Genomic DNA, 20,715 nt, shown 5'->3' with positions numbered 1-20,715 from the left:
CTCTCATTTGATTTTTAAATTCTTTTTTAAGTTCTTCCATAAATTCTGGACAGGGAGCCATTTCCCATTACTCTTTGTGGTGGAAGAATTTTTTTTTTTAAATTTCAGTGTCCTCCTTTGAAGTTGAACCCTGGTCTTCCCTGTTTCCATAGTAAGTTTCTATGGTGGGATTCTTTCTTCTTTGTTAGCTCATTTTTAAAAGTAAGAGATATTAGTGTAAGTACCCCTAACCATAGTGGGGGGAAGGGTTGGTGCCTCTAACTTCCCTTTAGTTCTCCCCTCTGACTAAGAACCCCAAACCAAGAACTCCCCTTTCTGCAAGTGCCTCCAGCCAGCAGAATCCCTGCCCCACTGCTTCTGCACTCACCAGATGTGCTGGTTTCTTCTTGTCCAAGGCTATGTTCCTGCAGCATCTCTGGGCCTAGCATTTCTTATCAGCAGAGGTTTCCTCAGTCTTCTTGGACTCAGACCCCCACTCCACAATCTGGAAGGAGAAAGTCTCTATGATTCCTTCTGAGGCTCCAGTCATACCCAGCTCACCCCTGTGGGTCCCCACTTGAGTTTCTACAGGAGCAAGCCCAGATATGTTTACATTTTCCTGGCTTGGAGTTTTTCTTCAGATCTTCTTGGGTTGTATTTGGAGGACCCCTGTTCTGTGTCGTGTTCTTGATTTTTCACCAATCTTCATTAGCCCAGTGGTATAACTTTGTTCTATTTGAGGGGGAAATCTGGAGAGCTAGGAATTTACCAACCTACTCCACCATCTGCCATCATTCTTACACCAATCATTTTGTGCATTCCTCATTCTATGACTCCTCCACCCATGGTGTCTACTGACAGACCATCTAAGACCAATAAGACCAATAAGAAGAGTGACCTTGGTGGTTCTCTCCTCTAAGACCAAATGGCCTTTTTAAATGGACTTCAATCCTTGGCCTGTTTTTTTCTTTTCTACTTTAGTTTGAGAGATTGGAAACTGGGGTTTTTTTGAGTTTTTTTTTTTTTTAATTTTGAAAGGCTAACAGGTTGCTCCAATGTCCCAGGACTACAGCATAAGTTTTAAAACCAACACGCTATCAATACTGCAAGAAACAAAAAGTGGCCTTCTGGATGACTCAGCTCAATGGTAGCTAAAACAAGTACTTATCTAGCAAAGATATTATCTTTGGACATGAATTTAGTGGAACTAATGTTCATGAACTAAATTAATCTGAGCTTACTGCTTATCCCCACTCAGTTGGTGTAAGACAATGTATTAGGGAAAATGTCTATACATTTGTTCTTGCAATATCTTTTAAGTAAATATTCCTTCTTTAAAACTAATTAATGTTAAGTAAATGGATCTGAGGTACCAGTCACTAATTCCTAACAATGGAAGAAACACAGATAGTGGGGGCCTGAGCTGATGACAAGAGAAAAAAGAGGTTCCATGCTAAAGGACAGCCTCATGGCTCTAGGAGAGAGAACAGAGTGTCCTTAATCTATATGTAGGAGCCCAGTTATGGATTTATGCTTGATTTAGAAATATAAGTGGAGTACATTATCTTACTTTATCCCACAAGTTGCTACACTTTTGAATATTTTCTTAACATGAGCTGAACAAAGTTCTGAATTTTTTTTTTAAGTTGGGGAATAAAATCATCATGCTTAATTTAAAGGCTTGCATATGACAATGGAGTCATACTTAGGTGCTTCAGAAACAAGAAAATTTGCAATCAGCACACACAAGCAAAGATAAGTGTATATGCATGCATGTGCATGTGTCTGTGTATACATATATATGTACACACCATACAAATATATATGTACATATGCATATAAGTGTGCATGTGTATGTGTATATGTGTACATCTATATGTATATGTATATACACATGCATGTACACATACACACAACACTATGCGCATGTTTGTATATATCAACTTGTGCACATGCAGGTACATAGAGACACATATTCATACATATATATGTGTGTGTGTTTGTGTGCATGCTATATACATATTTATGCCTATACATGTAGTGTGTACACATGTGTGTATTTGGTTTGTGTGCATGTGTGTGTGCATACAGAGGTCTGATAGAGGAGTATGGTACAGTGGAAAGGTGATGGATTTGGAGTCTGAGAGCTTGTATTCAAATCTTCCTCTTCACCTAGGAATTACTACTTCCTTGTACCCTTGGATAAGTTATTTAATTTTTCTGGACTATGAGTTCTCATCTATAAAATGAGGGAGTTGAACTAGATGGCCTCTAAAGTAATTTCCAGCTTTAATATCTATAATTCTATGGCACTGTGACCTAGAGAGAACATAGGCTTGAAGAAAGAAAAAATGCAGTACCCAGAAACAGACATGGTTTGGATGGATTCTGCCACTTACCATCTATGGGACTGTGAGCAAATTACTTACTCTTTGTACCTCAGTTTCCTGACTATAAATGAAAGTTTTGATTCTGTGAGGTGCCAGCCACAGAGTCCTGTTGTGGGGAAAGTACTTTTAAATGGAGTCATCATTGAAGCTGACCTCAATTTTTAAACCAGTTAGAAAATTAGATCAATTAGCTGGTCGATTCAGGTGATTCTGCCTGACTTATGAGAGAAAATCTCTGACTTCTCACCTTTATTGAGGCTGTGGAGAAAGATTCAGTTTATAAAAGATGGGATTGAGAAGTAGGATAGAATTTGGAGTTAAAGCTATTAAACAGCTTTGAGTGAGTAAAAACAACAACAACAAAATCCAGAGATGTGGAGCACCAGAAAATATGGATATAGTAAGAAGAAACATTGGATTCAGTAATCAGAAAACTGATTTTTTTTTAATCATCTTGATCACTAGCTGTGTGATCTTGGACAAGATTTAGTCATTTTTGGACCTCAGTTTCCTCATCTGCAAATTAAGGGGTTTGGGACTGAATAAGCTTAGATTCCTTCCTAGGGACAACATTTATTTTAATGGGAGAGAAAACATGAAATGGAAGGTAAGAGTGTTAGACTTGAGAGTAAGAAGACCTGGTTTCAAGCCTTGTCTCTGATACTTATCTATGTTCCTGGTTATTTAAGCTTTCTCTGAGTTTCTCATTTAAAATGGGGCTCATAATATCTGTAGTGTCTAATCATGGAATTGTTTCAGATTCAAAGATAATATAATTGCGTTCTTCAGTTCTTTTCAGGCTTTCCTGATTCTTGTGACCCCAGTAAGGATTTTCTTGGTAGAGATTCTGGAGTGGTTTGCCATTTTCTTCTCCATTTTTCAGATGAGGAAACTGAGGCAAAACAGGATTAAGTGACTTGCCCACCTAGTAAAGGTCTGATGTTAGGAAGTCTTCCTGACTTCAAGCTCTACACTCTGCACTATGGCGCCACCTAGCTACTCATGACACTTAACTATGTATAAGAAAAACATGCTTGATATTGGAGGCTGGAGGAGAGGATCTTTTAAAATTACAATTTAAAGTATTCTCAAGGAGTTTACAATTTAGTGGGATCTGCCATTCCTTGACAAGATTCAGAAAGAAGGGAAGTGCATTTCTCAAGAGCAAAGGAACTTGGATGATGGTTGTTACTCCCAGCTGGGACAGTTGGAAAGTGAGAATTTTTTAAGTTTGTAACTCTTCAGCACTGGAGGAGGATGGTCAGACAGTAGCCAAAGAAATGTTTCAAGGGCACAAGAAGGTACTGTTGGAAGTGATGGAACAAGAGCTATATCAGCAGCTCAGAGCTGCAGAGAGATTGGGCCAATAGGAAAGAATCCACTCAGAGAAAACATGAATCAAAGGGAAAGGGTCTCTTCTAGCCAGCGGCAGCTTCCATTTTGGGGACTCTGAGCCCATCCCCCCTAGAATGCTACAAAGGCAAACTGTCCTGCCTTTCCCTCATCCCACAGAACTCAGTTTGATTTCTAGATATTGCAATACCTCACTGCAACTCTTTTGAGTCTCAATTTCCTCAGCTACAAAGTAAAGGGTTTAGAAAAGAAAATCCAGCAGGTCCTTCATAGCATTCCTTGATTCTTGGAAGTCACACTGAGAATGGGGATGTGCAATTTTGAAGATGAGTTATTTGCGCTGTTAGTCATGTCATTGGGTGTATTCAGTCTGAAATTTTAATTGTTGTCATCCATTATGTCCCAAAAGAAAAAAAAATGATCATAGAGACAAGGAGTAAATATAGGGTTAGCAAGAGGAGATTTGAAAGACTGCATCTATCTTCTGTCCCTGTAGGATGTGTCTTCACATTTAATGGAACTCTAACATTCATTATACCCAGATTCGTACTCAATATTATGGACTGATCCAGTCACATTAGTGTGTATATCAAGGTAAAAGAGTAACTGGATTGGCTTGAAACAGCAGGCATCTCACTGTACTCTCTGCTCATGGAATTTTTTCTGTCATCACTTTATAAATTAGGTCATTTGGCAACTAAATTCACTTGTATAGGGTCCATCTAGTAGCCAGTTTTATGCAAAATTGTCTGACAGAGGACATCTATTCAAGTATTTGGAGAAGGGAGTGTCATAGGAGAAAGAGATTAGATTAATTCTGCTTAGCTCCAAAAGGGCACAATCAAGAGCATCAAATTTAAGGGACAATTTTAGACTTTAACTTTCCATCTTTTCCCCTTTTATCTCTTGTTTACTCTGAAAACCATAGTAAAATCAATACAACCATTGCCTTTAGAAAGAGTACATTATCCAAATTCCCTGTTAATTTCACTCATAGCCCACTGAGTTTTCAGAGCAAAATACCCCTTTTCTGGCAACCACTCTCCTATGTTTTCAAAATGGATTTCCTTGAGGGCAGGGGCAGTCTACTTGTACCTCCAGTATTTAACATAGTGTTTGGCATATAATAAGCACTTAATTTTTTTAGTCATTCACTGATGTCAGGAAAACTTCCCAAACTTAGAGCTATCCAAAAGTGGAGAGTGCTACCTCAGAAATCATTCAGTAAAATGTATTAAGTGCAAACTATATGACAGACATAGTGCTTAGTTTTGGGGATAAAAAATGGAGACAAAAATAATGTCTGCCCTCAAGAAGCTCACAATCTAATAGGAGAGATAGCATGCAAATAACTATGTACAAACAAGACATAGATAATATAAATTGGAGATAATCAATAGAGGAAATGCACTGGAATTAAGTCAGAATCAGAAGGTGGGGGTTTTCTCCAGGACTTGAAAAAGTCAGGGAAACCAGGAGGTAGAGATGATGAGGGACTGGGGTAAAATCAATGGCATGAATGCCTGAAGTTAAATGATGGAGTGAAAAAAGACCACTGGATGTGAGTGGGAAGAGGGAATGAAATATAAGAAGACTGAAAAGGTGAGAGTGGGGAGGCAGGTTGTGAAGGGCTTTGAATGCCAGAGGATTTAATGTTTGGTCTTATGGTGACAGGAAGCCACAGAAGTTTATTGAATGGGGAATGTAGGGATGACACAAATGGATTTGTATTTTAGAAAAATCAGAAGGATGGACTGAATTGGGGAGAAACTTTGAGGGGAAACCAACTAACAGGCTATTGCAATGATAGAAATAAGAGGTGGTGAGGGTCTGTACCAGTGTGATAGCAGCATCAGAGGAAAGAAGGGAGTATTGGAGATGTAATGAAAAGTAAAATTGACAATCCTATCAGTACAATGGATATGGGGAGGGAGAAAAAAAGTGAAGAGTTTAGGATGATACCTATGGAGATACCCACAGAGTAGTGGAAAAATTAGGAAAAGAGGATGATTTGGGGAAAAGATAATAGGTTCAGTTTGGGGCATGTTGAATTCTATTCCATCACCCTGTCTTTTTTGGAGGCTGTGGAAGACCAGGGCTGAGAAATGTTGGCTGGGGAACAAAGGGAAAGGTTTATGTCAGCAGAAAACCCTGGTTCTCCATAGCTAATATATCACTCTTGAGCAGATGTATTTCCAAACTCCAAAAAGTAGACATCCTACTAGATTATAAAAAGTTCCAGACTGGAAGAAAGAAAAGATGATAAGAAAACTGACCAAGATAAGATTAATCTTCAGTATATTCATGGGTTGGTTCCATAAATAAAGAATCAGGCAATCAACCATTTCCCAAACTGGCAAAATATGTTGAGCAATCTCTAGGAGTTTATACCATGAGAGACATGCAAATTCAAAGATCATTGCTTCAAAAACAGTTGTTCCTTGCTTTCTTATATTCCAGCTTTATAACTGGGGCAAATTGCAAACATCATGACTCCATTTTGTATTTTAAAGAATGCTAGGGTAAGATACCTTATACATATAAAAACCTCTCTTAAGTGGACAATATATTTATTGAAAGGGATAGGGGAAAAGATGTAGTATGAATCAGAGAAAACCAGTTATTGCTACTTTTTCCTTCAACTAATTAAATTATATTCTGTTTATTTTTGTTTTTGCTTTATTGTTTAGGAAATGTTTTATATTTAAGAGTTAATGATGTCATTGTAACAGATGTGTTTAAATGTACACTGGTGGGGATTCAAAAGCTACAATCAGGAATAAAATTGTGTTTTTCCCCAAAACCAGAATTACTCTTGAGTGAATTATAACAGCATAACCACTCCTCTGAGGAACCCCCAAATCTGAAATGTTATAGTTGGAGTGGTTTGAAAGCCAGATGGAGGGAAAGGTGACCCCATCTGTCTAAATTTTACTAGGTGAGTTATTTCTTCTTTTTTTCATTTGCTGCATAATTGCTTTAAATGACTTGATCCAATATTGTTGGGCATTAAATTCTTATAAAGAAAATAGTATTTTGAATACAATTAGAAAATTATTATTATTCCTACCTGCCATGATATTAAATTAATTTTAAATTAATATTAAATTAAAAGAAACTAGAACATTAGAAGAAATGACTCCAAAGTCTAAAAATCTAGAGATTCTCTAATGTTATAGAAGAGATTCTTATTAAATATGATGTTAGATTAGACAGACTCTGAGACTCTTTTTAAGTATAAGATTCTGTGAATTTGGATAGCTGAAGGTACTCATCTTGATAGCAATTCAAAGTAGCCCACTAGTTGTCATTTTTAAGCAGTAAGAGGGTCAGTGTTGTGCCCTGATAACAAAGTATGTACATTGTCTTTTAATTTTTTCTGTAATTTCCTGTGATACTCAGGGGATTTACCCAGCTTAAACTTGGAGCTGATTTAATTGATGGGAGGGTACAGGAAAAGAGCACTAAAGTAATATATGGACAATTCCCAAAGTATGAATAGGCTGTTTGGAACTCTAATGCATTTTCCAATAGAAACTATGTGATTAATGATGATTAGATACCCAGGCTAGCCAATAAAAGTGTACTTAATATATAACATACTTGAAGTATAGTACTATTAATGGTCCCATAGAACTTAACTTGCAATCATATCTATTGCAGTTCAAATTTCTAGGATCTTAGCAGCATGCAACCCCTACTATAGTGTGATAAATAGGCCTTGCTTTAGTATCATGCCTTGGTAGGACCAATCACTTGTTGTATTAAAAACCCTATTCTTTTGATTGAAGGAATTGTGGTTGTTTTTACAATCTATTAAGGTAGCTTCAATATTATGGGGGCTAATAAAGAATGGGGGATAGATATGGAATCGAAAAGGGAAAGAAGGAACTGTGGAATTCCTGTTAATATTACTTGTCTCCCATTTCCTCTTGAGATTGCTGGATTTTGGAAACACCAATTATGATGCTACTAAGGCCAGAGTCAAAAGTCAGAAGTCTAAGCCCTTCAAAGATCCCAGGACACAGCAGGATGTTAAAGATAAAGAGAAAAAAATAAGCATAAGAAAACATGAGTTTGAAATTCAGCTCTGCCACATATTAGCAATGTGATATTGGATACAACATTCAACAAACATTTCTCATGCATCCTCTATGTTCAAGGCACTGGGAATACAAAGACAAAAATGGGGCTTACATTTTATTGAGAGAATATAAACTATACAAGATTATATTAAGTATATACTATACAAAGTAATGCAAATTAATTTTTAGAGTAAGAACTTGTTATTACTTGAGTGGAGCATCAGAAAAAGCTTCATGTAATGGGCATCACTTTAGGTATATTTTTTAAGGAAGCTAGATATTTTAAAACAGAAGAAAGAAAAGAGTATGGAAGGATAACTTGTACAAAGATAAAAATGGAGAATGAAATAGTATGTACACGTTATAGATCTAGCTTGATTCAAATAAAGTGTATATGCAAGAGACTAATATGAAATAACACCAAAAAAGAAATCAGAATAGAGAAGTTTTTAAATATTAAACCAAAGAATTTGTATGGAAACATTCTTAAGTTGAACAATGTTTTCAAGTCTGGACTAAAAGAACTATAAGATCCCTTTCAGCTCTAAATCTAAAATACTGTGACCTTAGGAGTCACTGATTATAACTTCATATTCTGTTTCCAAAAGCTGTTACAATCCAAAAATACTTTTTTGCAATTATGGTCAAGAAAAGAAGGCTTCAAACTTTTTTTAAACTTTAACTCCAAATCCCTTCCTTCCTCTTGAATTTGAAATTTGGTCACATAATTTGGCCACATAAGAGAAAGGAAAGATAGAAGTGGGAAAACTCTTCCTTGATTGCATTGCTGTCAATAACCATCATTAAAAAGGTGGCTATTCTCAAGTAAATGTTTTCTGGATGATCATAATGAGGATTCACAATCTAGGGGTACTCAAACTTTTTAAATAGTCCCTCAGACTGTTGGAGGGCCCGACTATAGTAAAAATAAAAACTTTGTTTTTTGGGCCTTTAAATAAAGGAACTTCATAGCCCTGGGTGAGAGGGACAAATGTCCTCAGCTGCTGCATCTGGCCTGCGGGCTGTAGTTTGAGAACCCCTGCGACAAAACCATTCAATATCAAAGCTAAAAAGGACTACAAAGGATATCTAGCCCAACTAGAACCTAAATAAGACTCTCTTCTACTATATACCAGATCATTTCATTTACATAATTGAGAAATCTTCACTTATGAGAAACTTGTTCCATCCCTAAAGCAGCCCTTTCCACTTTTGAATAGCTCTTATTATTAGGGAATTTCATCTTACATTGAACTTAGTTCTGTGTTTGCAATTCTTATCCTTTATTCCAAATTTTTCTCTTTGGGGATATGCAGGAAAATTCTAGCCCTTATTTAATATAATAGACCCTCAAACACTTACATTAGTTATTATGGCTTTTTGTCTTCTCCAAACTAAAGATTGTTTCATTCATTCTGTTGTTCATTGTAAATCATGGCTCTCAGTCTCTTCAACAAAGATTAACTTCAGAATAAGCCCCAGTTTTTCAATGCTTTTCCCAAAATGTGGTAGATATCCAAAATTGGAAAAAGATTTTTTCTAATCAAGACAAAGGATGGAAAATTATTCATCATCTTTTTTATGAAAGTTATTTTTCTTTTCATGTAGGCTTGGAAAAAATAGATCTGTTGGCTCTGATATCATATTGTCAACTCATTTTGAACTTTTATAGAATGTGAGTCATGTGTACATTAGTCTATTATTTTTCCCTATTCTTTGTTGCAGTTGTTAATTTGAATCTATGCATAATATTACATTTACTCCTGTAAAGTTCCATCTTACTAGATTCTTCCGATTTAACTTCCTGTCAAAATGTTTCTGAGATCCCAGTTCTATAATCCAAGATTTAACTTGGTAGAAAAAAATTACTGAATTTGGTCAGAAAGACTTACGTATAAATCCTGCCTCTCTTATCAAACATGATTCAAGACCAGGGAATGTCACTTAAAGTCCTCAAAACCACATTTCTTCATCTATAAGATGGAGATACTAATAATTCCTACCTGATGGGGTTATTGTGAAGACTATATGAGATAGTATATGTAAAGTACTTCACAAAATTTAAGGCAACTCTAAATAGGAGTTGGTAGTAATTTTCCTTCCTAGATTTTTTTATCATGAAAAAATGTATGTTATCTTCTAAGTCACTGTTAAAAATATTACATAGCAAGATACAAGGGTGTAACCCTGAAGCACCCCATTAGTTATTTGGACACAAGACTTTTGGACACAGAGAACTACTGAATCATCTAATGCAATTTCTTCATTCTGTCTATACAAATAGCATGAGAAATTTGGTCAAATATTTTGCAATATCTAGATATACATTCTATGGTATTCTTCTCACCTACAGTGTAATTACCCTGTCATAAAAAGAAATCAAGTTTAGTCTGTCAAGTTCTGTTCTTCATGATGTTATATTTTCTGTCAGTGACTGCTATTTCCCTTTCTAGGTATTCCAAAGTATTCCATTAATAATACATTGTAGAATTTTAACAGGAATGGAAGATAATCTTGCTTGTCTATAGTATATAGAATTTACCTTTTTTGAAAATCAAGACTTTCTCTATTCTAGTATGTCAAAATTTAGTTTTAGCACAGTGCCTGGTATGTAGTAAGCGCTATATAAATATTAGTTATCATCATCATCATCATTAGAAGTTAGATATTGAGGACAGATCACAAGACTTTGAATTAAGATTTCAGTTCAAATCCTGTCCTGTACATTAGTTATATGATTCTGTATATGTCATTTGTTCTCTCTCATCAACTTTTTCATCTATTAAAAGTGGAAACATTCATAATACCCACCTCACACAGTTGTTGTGAAGATTATATGAGAAGAACCAAAAAATAGTTTCTCTTTTTTATCTATTATCCATTATTATTGTGCTATCTATTTGACATCAAACTAGCATCTGTAGCTCATTCTTCATCTGTTATATTTATTTGGACATCATCATACTCCCAGGAACCTCATCACTGGGGAATTTCAATATCCTTCAAGATGGAAACATCTTATGTACTTACACCAAGATAGTTGTATACTATCTTTAAATTCCAGGAAATACAGATTATTTAGAATGAGGGGATGATTTCTAGTATTAAATGACTCAAGGATATCAAGTATGATACAGACTTTAAAAAAATAAATAAAAAGGCTATTGGATTTGGAGATTGCTGATGATCTTTGAGAGAGAAAGATCTTCATTCAATCCTTCATAGGACTGGTTGAAAGCCAGAATAAAAGGAATACTAAGTGTGTCACCTGGCTTTAATAAAATTATCATATAAATAAGGGTATTCCATATGCCATTTTCAATGGCTGTAAATAAGCACACTAATATTTCCCATGTAAATTCAGTTTGTGCCTAAAAGAAACCAATAAAGTTCATTCAAAAAATATTTTAAGATAAACCTGTTTCCTGCTCTCTTCAATTTTTTTATGTCCCATATTTATGGGATAGCTAAGTATAGTTACAGGCCAAACTTTAATTGCTTTAATTTAAATAAGATAGAGAGGAGTGGGATGCACTAGTTCTGGATAATGTGGACTGATTTGCCCTAAAAACACATATAAAGCTGGTGTTATAGGATCCCCTCCATCTTATAGTTGTACCCCCAAGTTATTTACCTATCTTTACCACATAGTCTGGACCAATGTGCATGTTAAGGAAACAGCTTTGATTGAAGCAATAATCAATTCTGTCCTGCATTTCAGTTCTATGCCAAGATAAATGAAAGATGTAGAGTTTGAGAAATGAAGATTTTTGAGAAAAAATCCAGATGACTACTCCATTTCAGGATCAGACTAACAAAAGTCAGTGGTATCACTATATCTATACCTTAATATCCCACCAATACCCCCAAACTAAATATATCCCAAACTAAGTTGTTTCCTTCAACACTTCTGCCTCCTTCTGAATTCACCCTTTCTCTCAAGGCACCATCATTCAACCACACTTTGCATGTTTCTATGTAAGATTTCAGTCTTAACCTACTACTCAGAATATCTTACCTTAAGATTCAAATCATAAGTTTGCCCAATATACTTTGTAGAACCTATCTCAGAACCACATTTAGATACCTTTTTTCCTTGGTAGCCAAGAGAATCTGGATTTTTTAAAATTAAAAATAACAATTTTTATTGATATTCATTTTATTTACCTTGCTATATTTTCTTCTCTAGTTTCTCTCTCCCAAAGAATCGTTCCTTATAAATCATACTTTGTTAATGAAGAGAAATTTTTAAAAATCAGCAAAGATAATCAACAAATAAAAAAAGTTCGAATCAAATTCAACGTGTCATATAGTTGCTTGCTATTTGGAGATGAGGAGAGGGGCCAATATGAGAAGGAGTTAACAATTTAGCAAGAGTAAACTATTTAACTCCATATCTGTTGTAAAACTTAATGTGCTCCTAATGACAACATTCATAGCTTATGTTACTAGGTCTACAAATTAAGCCAGCTTTGGATGAGATATGGATGAGATGATTATTGCACAATGAATACATAAAAATTTTTCCCAAAGTTGGAAGTAATTAAGAGCCAATTGTTCTTTAGTAATTATTATCCTTCCCCTGGATTGGAGGAAGCATTTTCTAATATTTGGGATTTTTTTTGTAGGAATAGAAGGATGGTACCAATCAGAATAAAACCGGATGAGGAGACAACCTCACAATGGAAGAGCCAACCCCAATGCCTGTGCAAGTCGATGTGGACAAAGGATTGACTTTGGCCTGTTTTGTCTTCCTTTGCCTCTTTCTCATTTTTATGATTATTCGCTGTGCCAAAGTCATAGTGGACCCGTATAGTGCCATACCCACGTCTACCTGGGAGGAGCAGCATCTGGATGACTGAAAACACCTCACCTTTTTCAGGGAAGCTAGATGAAAATCTCTACCCTGGAGCCTCAAGACCAAAGGTCTCTTCTTTCCAAAAAAAGCCATGGGAGAGTTTCAGCTCTTTGCCAAAGTAATAAATATTTGAGCAAAGAAAATAATGCAAACATTTGCAAGTAGCAACTTACAAGATGGCAAGTCACGAATCAGATGAAGTATGGAAACAAGAATGGTCACTTAAAAATTATTTTGTTTTTCATGTACCTCCTGGCAAGTGGGTAGCCCAAAGGAGCATTGATGTGGACTGGTAAAAGCTTTGTACTTATTTGCAATGCTGTATTAAGAGATCTTAAGGATCCTTTCTTTTTGGTAGTCCCAAGTCCACTCTGGCTACTGTTACACAAAGCTGGAGTTTAGAGAAGTAGACCACTTGGTCAGCCATTGGAGGTTGCATTGGAGGTATCTCTTAGGCTGGCATTCCCCCTGACATCTGCTTCTCTTTCTCAGATAGGGTGAGGACTCTCTCTCTCTCTATGAAAACAGACAGGAAGTATCACAACTAAATGATAATCAAGGGATGTGGACTTTCTTCAGACAGTGAATTAGGCCTTTTAAGGGAGCATAATTTATTGAAAGAAGTATCAGTGTGAGAGACTGATGTACTGTATGATTTAATAGATAATTTACTGATTTACTATGTGAGCTTGGGCAGGTCATTTCAGGTTCTGGTGCCTCAGTTTCCTCATCTGTAAAATGGGGACAATAAACTGTGCCCTCTCATCTCATAAGAATGTGAGAATAAAATTAAATCATAAGTTTGGAAATACTTTAGAATTAAAGGCAATACAGCAGAAGAAGGGATATGCCATTGGTAATTGCTATGCTCAGATTCCCTACCCACCAAAATAGATTCTAACATCCTTACCTATCCTCACATGGGGTGGCCAGAAGCCTGAGCTGACCAGAAGGTCAGTTTTGTCAAGAGCCTCCCCTGTCCTTAGTACCAAGAGCAATGAGCCTTCTTTCATCACCAGAATGACACAGGACTTTATTGATCTTGACTATTCCTTCCAAATTTAAAGTTGGAAGAGACCTGAGAGGTTATTAAATTCAAACTTCTTATTTTACAGATGAGGAAACCGAGGCACAGAGAGATTAAATGACTTGCCTACAGTTGCACAGTTAGGGGGTCTATGGCCTATGGAACTAGCCTGGGGTTAAGCAGGTATAATCACAGCCACCGTCTAGGCCCTAAACTAATGATAGTACAGTGACAGCTGTCATTCTGGGGATCCATGGCGTTAACAATATGATTCATTTTGGAGCAGAACAAAAAAATACAATTATTCTGGGCACCTTTTCTTTAAGAAGGAAGGGTCACAAATTGAATCCCTCGGTGGTCTGGGGTCCCTTCATCAATGATCACCCATCCCTTTAGGGATTTTCGGAAGCAGAAGATCATGATATCATAGCCTTATAGCTTCTCACCTGCTTGAAAAGGTGCATTCTAGCCCTCCTAGCTTTCATAAACCAATCCGAGGGTCTTGGTTCAAGGAGGAAGCAGCCTCTCAGAGCACCATCGCCTCTTGGAGGCAGCTGTCAACAGCTGCCGGTGCACAGCTGCATACACAGTGGTTGTAGGGCACACACTTATCTATTCACCATTCATATGGGAAGCACAAACAAACAAGGCAGCCAATCAAGCTGCAACGATCCCAGGGAATGTTCCAGATCTGAGACTCCATGTACAGATTAAATCCCTCAGTGATCTAGGTTCCCTTCCTCAATGATTACTCATACCTATAGGGATTGTCTGAAGCAGAAGATCACAACACCATAGCTTCAAAGCTTCTCACCTGCTTGAAAAGATACATTCTAGCCACCCTAAGTTTTATAGACCAATCCGAAGGTCTTAGTTCAAGGGAGAAGCAGCCTCCCAGAGCACCATCACCTCTTGGAGACAGCTGTCAACAGCTGCTGGGTGCACAGCTGCATACACAGTGGTTCTAGGGCACACATCTGTCTATTCACCATTCATATGGGAAGCACAAACAGAAAACAGTCAACCAAGCTGCAAAGATCCCAGGGAATGTTTGAGATCTGAGACTCCATGCACAGAAGGAGAAGTTCCTTAGTGGGGAGAGGGGGAAGAAACCTTCTCTTGTGCTACTGGATAAATACTTATATTTAGCCAGTGCAGCAGCTTTCAAGTTTGCAGTCTACCTCGGAGAAATAAAGCACCTTCTAAGAAAAATAAAGCCCATTTTTGTGATTTTGTTTTGCAAATAAATATCTTCTCATGATTTGAAGAGAGAAGAGAGCAAAAGTGAGGAGAACCTTTAGAGTTCATTCTGCCCACCCACATGCAGTTTTGCCAGATCTAGGATGAGTTTCCCCTGCAGCTTTTCCAATGGGGCTCCATTTGGGAGCTTTAGAGAGAGATGGAAGCTGTAAATTGGTTATTAAATCCTAGCTCTATGTGCTTCAGAGAAAAGGAAATACCTGCCAAGTTCACTGTTGGGTAGCCTTTCTGCTGGAAAAGACTGGCTTAATTGTTTCACTTTTTTCTTTATTTTTTGCCAGGATGATCTGTATACAAAAGTGCAGTAAATGAGACAGAAAAAAGAGGTAAACACAGGTGGGGATTCTGTGGTCTGCCTCATTTCCCTTGTTGAATGATAGACAACTAGGGCTTCCATCCCTACAATTAGAACTTGTGGATAATTCCACTGGACAAATACTTCACAGCACTTATAGGTTTGTCGGTAATATTGCAGTGCCTAGAGATCTTTTGAAGAAAGGAGAAGGCATATTTCCTCTTCATTTTATCATATATGAGAACATAGAAATCGGAGGCAAAAGCCTGGATTCATGTACTAGCTCCCTCCATAGTATGTTGTATGAATGAAGGCAATTTCTTAATTTCACTATGTCTGAGTGTTTTTTTTTTTAATCTCTGTCCTTTATCTACCTCACATGCCATTGTGGGGATTAATGAAATTGTGCAAAGAATTCGGTGAAAAAAAGTACTATAGAGAAAGACTAATTTCTAACAATCTACCATGAATATTAAGAAAGGAAGGAAAGAAAGAAGGAAGGACGGAAGGAAGGAAGGAAAGAAGGAAGGGAGGAAGGAAGGGAGGAAGAGAGGGGAAGAGAGAGAAGAAGAAAGAGAAAGAAAGAAAGAGAAAGAGAGAAGGAAAGAAGAAGAGAAGAGGAGAGAGAGAAGGAGAAAGAGTGGAAGAAGGAGAGGAGAGGAGAGAGAGAGAGAAAGAGAAAGAAAGAGAGAGAGAGAACAAGAGAAAGAGAGAGAAAGGGAGAAAGAAAGAAAGAAAGAGGAAAAGAAAAAAAGAAAGAAAGAAAAAGAAAGAAAGAAAAAAAGAAAGAAAAAAAGAAAGAAAAGAAAGAAAAGAAAGAAAGAAGAAAGAAAAGAAAGAAAAGAAAGAAGAAAGAAAGAAAGGAAAGAAAGAAGGAAGGAAGGAAGGAAGGAAGGAAGGAAGGAAGGAAGGGAGAAAGAAAGAAAGAAAGAAAAAGAAAGAAAGAAAGAAAGAAAGAAAGAAAGAAAGAAAAGAAAGAAAAGAAAGAAAGAAAGAAAGAAAGAAAGAAAGAAAGAAAGAAAGAAAGAAAGAAAGAAAGAAAGAAAAAGAAAGAAAGAAAGAAAGAAAGAAAGAAAGAAAGAAAGAAAGAAAGAAAGAAAGAAAGAAAGAAAGAAAGAAAGAAAGAAAGAAAGAAAGAAAGAAAGAAAGAAAGAAAGAAAGAAAGATAGATTATTGGGCCAACTTCAAATATTTCCTGGGAACAAGTCCTAATAAATGACAGTAAAATGAGTTTCTTAGAATCAGTACAATCTCCTGTGCTAGGGGCATGAAGGAGCACAGCCATAGGCCTAAGTATCTCCCAGTTGAGCAAAAGGTAACTGACAACAGGTGAGGCTTTAGGACCAGACACTTACAACAACTCCCCCACCTGCTGGTCATTCCCTGAAATTCTACCATTACAACTTGATTCCTTTAGAAATGACTTTGAGTCCTGAAATTGTGCACATTTCCAGGGACAATGCTACTACAATATTCTGGTGAAGAATTATATGAGGAAAAGAAACTAGGGATGATCATGAGAGTATTTGAAGTCTGAGGAGGGTTAGGGAAAAGATCTCCCAAAGTGGAAAGGAGGGAGTGGAACAGCAGTCTGGAGACCCTAAAGATGAACAGAGTTCAAAATTTCACTTCCCAGTTAAAGTGTTTGGGAATTCACTAAAAGGAATTTCTGTTAAATTTTTTTTTAAAAAAAAAAAAGTATCTCTATGGGTACTGGAGGAGAGCAGAATTCTACTTGTAGGGCCAACATTTAAATATATTTAACAACATTTAAACTATAATGCTACTAAATACTTCCTTATTTTAAATACAGAATAAACCTCCCTCCTTCCTAAAGATTATGGTCCAGATGAGTAAATTTTTTCCTTGATTAAAAAAAAAAAGTTGACATTTTGCAAATTCCTTCTCTTGCCCATGCCTTCACTGCAGACTTTCCTCATGTTAAACTCTTTCCTAATGAGGAGTGTATCTGATTTTCAAGTTTCTGTCTTACCTTGAATTATCCTAACCCAAATCTTTCTCCAGTACTTCCTTTCCCAAAATCCACCAAGGCAGATAGGTTATTTCTGTAATGATAGGAAAATTAAAAAGAAAAAGAAAAAATTTTTCCTTTCTTCTTCTGATGTTTGACCATGAATTCTCATCCACATAACCAACAGAGATACTAATTTTCTACAATTCAGTGGACCACTGACCTACCTCACAGGGTTGTTGTGAGGAAAGCACTTTGTAAGCCTTGAAATATGATATAAATGTGAGCTGTTGTTTTTTGCTGTTCTTTTCAGAGCATGTAGCAAGTGCCTCTGCTGAGTCATCATTTTGGTTTTCAATAGTTATTCTACTCTGAAGAAAGATGCACTCTGATAAACTCATTTAAATGAATAGCAGATTTACTATCTGATAATAAAATTAATTACTTCACCTGGGAAAAAATGTAGTCTGTCAATGCCCACTCTTAAGCATGAGTCTCTGTCACCCCCTTTTTTTTTTTTGGTTGAGTTCCGACTTATGGATTCCTCCATGATTTAATTTAATCTTCTTTAAATTCAACAATCACTTGTCAAATGTCTACAAAGTGCCAAGCACTGTGATAGGTAGGCTGTGGGGATATAAAGATATAAAGTTTATATTCTGCATGAGACCTGGTGATAGGGGCTGTGGGATAGGAAGAGTTGAGAATTATGTATACACATATACATACATATATATACATATATAAAACAAATCCTATAAGGCAAGAAATTCCAAGATATATATATATATATATATATATATATATATATATATATATATATATAATATATATATATATATATATCTTTATATATGTATATATACATATATGTCTAATATATATATATACTATATTTAATATAATATATTTGCTATACATATTACATATATGTGTGTATATACTATATATAAAAATATATACATATAATATATATAGTATATGTATAATATATACACACACATATATGCTATATATATTACACATATATGTGTGTATATATTATACATATACTATATATTACATATATATGTGTGTATATATTATACATATACTATATATTACATATATGTGTGTATATATTATATATACTATATATATTATATATGTATATATATTATACATATACTGTATTTAATATAATATATGTTATATATTACATATATATGTATGTGTATATATTATATATAAATATATACTATATTTAATATAATATATATGCTATATATAGTACATATATATATATGTGTGTGTATATTATACATATGTTATATATAGTACATATATGTGTATATATTATACATATGCTATATATAGTACATATGTGTTATATATATTATATTTAATATAATATATGTGTTATATATGTTACATATGTGTGTATATACATTATACATATGCTATATTTAATATAATATATGCTATCAATATTATATGTGTGTGTTATACATATGCTATATACATTACATATATGTGTGTATATATTATACATATACTATATTTAATATAATATATATGCTATATATAGTACATATATGTGTGTATATATGTACTATATATAGCATATATATTATATTAAATATAGTATATATTTATATTATACATATGCTATATATATTACATATGTGTGTATATTATACATATATGTATATATACATATATAAAGATTATATATATACACACAAAATATCTTGGAATTTCTTGTCATATAGGATTTGTTATTGAAGAAATTTTTTCTGTGAGCATTGTTTATGGATCCAATTTGGCATATATAGAGTGATTGCTAGGGGTAACTAAGTGACCCAATGAATAGAGTACCAGGCCTGGAGTCAGGAAGACTCATCTTCCAGAGTTCGAATCCAGCCTCAGACGCTTACTAGCTGTGTGACCCTGGGCAAGTCACATAACTTTGTGTGTCTCAGTTCTTCATCTGAAAAAAATGAGCTGGAGAAAAAAATGGCAAAACCACTCCAGAGTCTTTGCCAAGAAATTCCCAAATGGGATCACAAATAGTTGGTCATAAAGGATACAACTCAAAACAACAGAAGAACACCTGCCACTTTATTGCTGGCTATTTAATTACTCTCATTGGCAGCAGGGAGAGCACTGGTTCAAAGAATGTCCTTTCACGACTGCCCGAAAGCCCGTACGGGTGTTCTCTTGAGAAATCATGTTTCTGAAATACAGCTTATTCTTCATATGTCCTGATTGGCCTGTTCATCTGCCCAGTCACCCTCATGCATTCATTTATTTATCCAATATTAGCAACACCCTATTTTTGAGTTGGGGCCTGTAAAGAACAGAATGATGGCTTCAGAGGCTCCCAGACTTGGTAGTGGAGTAATGAGGAGCGACAAAGGCAAGCCCGCTGGATTTGGAGTTGGATTCAAATCCTGCCTTGGCTTCTCACTCCCCGTGTGACTTCTCTGGCCCCAAGAGTCCTCATTGTTATGCATGATGGACTCTGCTACAAGGGGAAAGTCTGAACAGCAAATTTGTAAAAAAAATAAACAGATAAGCTTCAAGTCACATAGATCCTCTTTTCAAAATTATCTGAGTAATTGCCTCACCAATTCATCCAGCTTTTGGGTTTAAAAAGCAATTATTAGGAGAGGGGCTGTTGTTTCTTTGTCCTGCTGAAACCCTCACCTCGAGCAGCAGCTTTCACTGTGAGATAGGAATCAGGAACAAACCTCACTGTGCAGGAATAAAGAAGAGCATGGGGTGTGTGACCACTGATGGTAAATGTTTTCAGGTCTGATTCTGCTTCATGTATCCTCGTTCTGGGTTGGACAATTATTCTACCTTTACCAGGTAAGGATTTCCTTTTGCAAAAAAAAAAAAAAAGCATGTGTGTGTGTGTGTGTGTGTGTGTGTGTGTGTGTGTATACACACACATTTATATGTATACACATGTATCATAGTACTACATATATATATAGCATGTATACCATGTATATCACATATTTTATGTAATACATTATATAAAATGTTATGTCAATTGTCTCCTATATGTAGCACATACACAGCAATTCATATATAGCATGTGCATATGTAGCATGTGCATATACACATAATTTAGGTACACACCTGATTTTATTATCATGTGTGTAGTATAGCAATGATTATGTGTGCACGTGTGCAATAATATATATAGATAGTGTATGCATGTATAGCATGTGCATATATAGTGTGTACATATATAGTATTTATGCATGCTATCTATGTGTATAATATTACAATGCTTTCAATTTATAACTATATATAAAATATATACACAGATAGCATGTGTATATATAGCATGTACATATGCTGTATATATATATATATTATGTATACATATATGATATTATTATTATTGTGTGTGTGTGTGTGTGTGTGTGTGTGTGTATGTGGTACTTCAGTACTTCTCTCCTTGCAAAGAAAGTTTCGATTCCCGGGGACAGTGAGATAAACT

At 35.5% G+C, this 20,715-nt stretch overlaps 1 protein-coding gene across 3 annotated transcripts in view; it reads left to right on the top strand.

Moving 5' to 3' along the window:
- Positions 1 to 15,920, top strand: part of CTXND1 (cortexin domain containing 1) — a 100,821-nt gene extending 84,901 nt beyond the window's left edge. For 2 of the 3 annotated variants that reach the window (XM_051981156.1, XM_051981158.1), the window contains one exon: positions 12,436 to 15,920. In XM_051981156.1, coding sequence (XP_051837116.1) covers positions 12,490 to 12,669 — 180 coding nt within the window. In that variant the 5' untranslated portion in view covers positions 12,436 to 12,489 and the 3' untranslated portion in view covers positions 12,670 to 15,920. Of the gene's footprint in view, positions 1 to 6,529; positions 6,661 to 12,435 lie in introns of all 3 variants that reach the window. The other variant, XM_051981157.1, reaches the window with a different exon arrangement.
- The last annotated feature ends 4,795 nt before the right edge of the window (positions 15,921 to 20,715 follow it).

Source organism: Antechinus flavipes, chromosome 2 (genome assembly GCF_016432865.1).
Source record: "Antechinus flavipes isolate AdamAnt ecotype Samford, QLD, Australia chromosome 2, AdamAnt_v2, whole genome shotgun sequence".
Classification (NCBI taxonomy): Eukaryota; Metazoa; Chordata; class Mammalia; order Dasyuromorphia; family Dasyuridae; genus Antechinus; species Antechinus flavipes.
The sequence above is the reverse complement of the archived record's forward strand: the minus strand, read 5'-3'. Positions and strand labels throughout refer to the sequence as shown.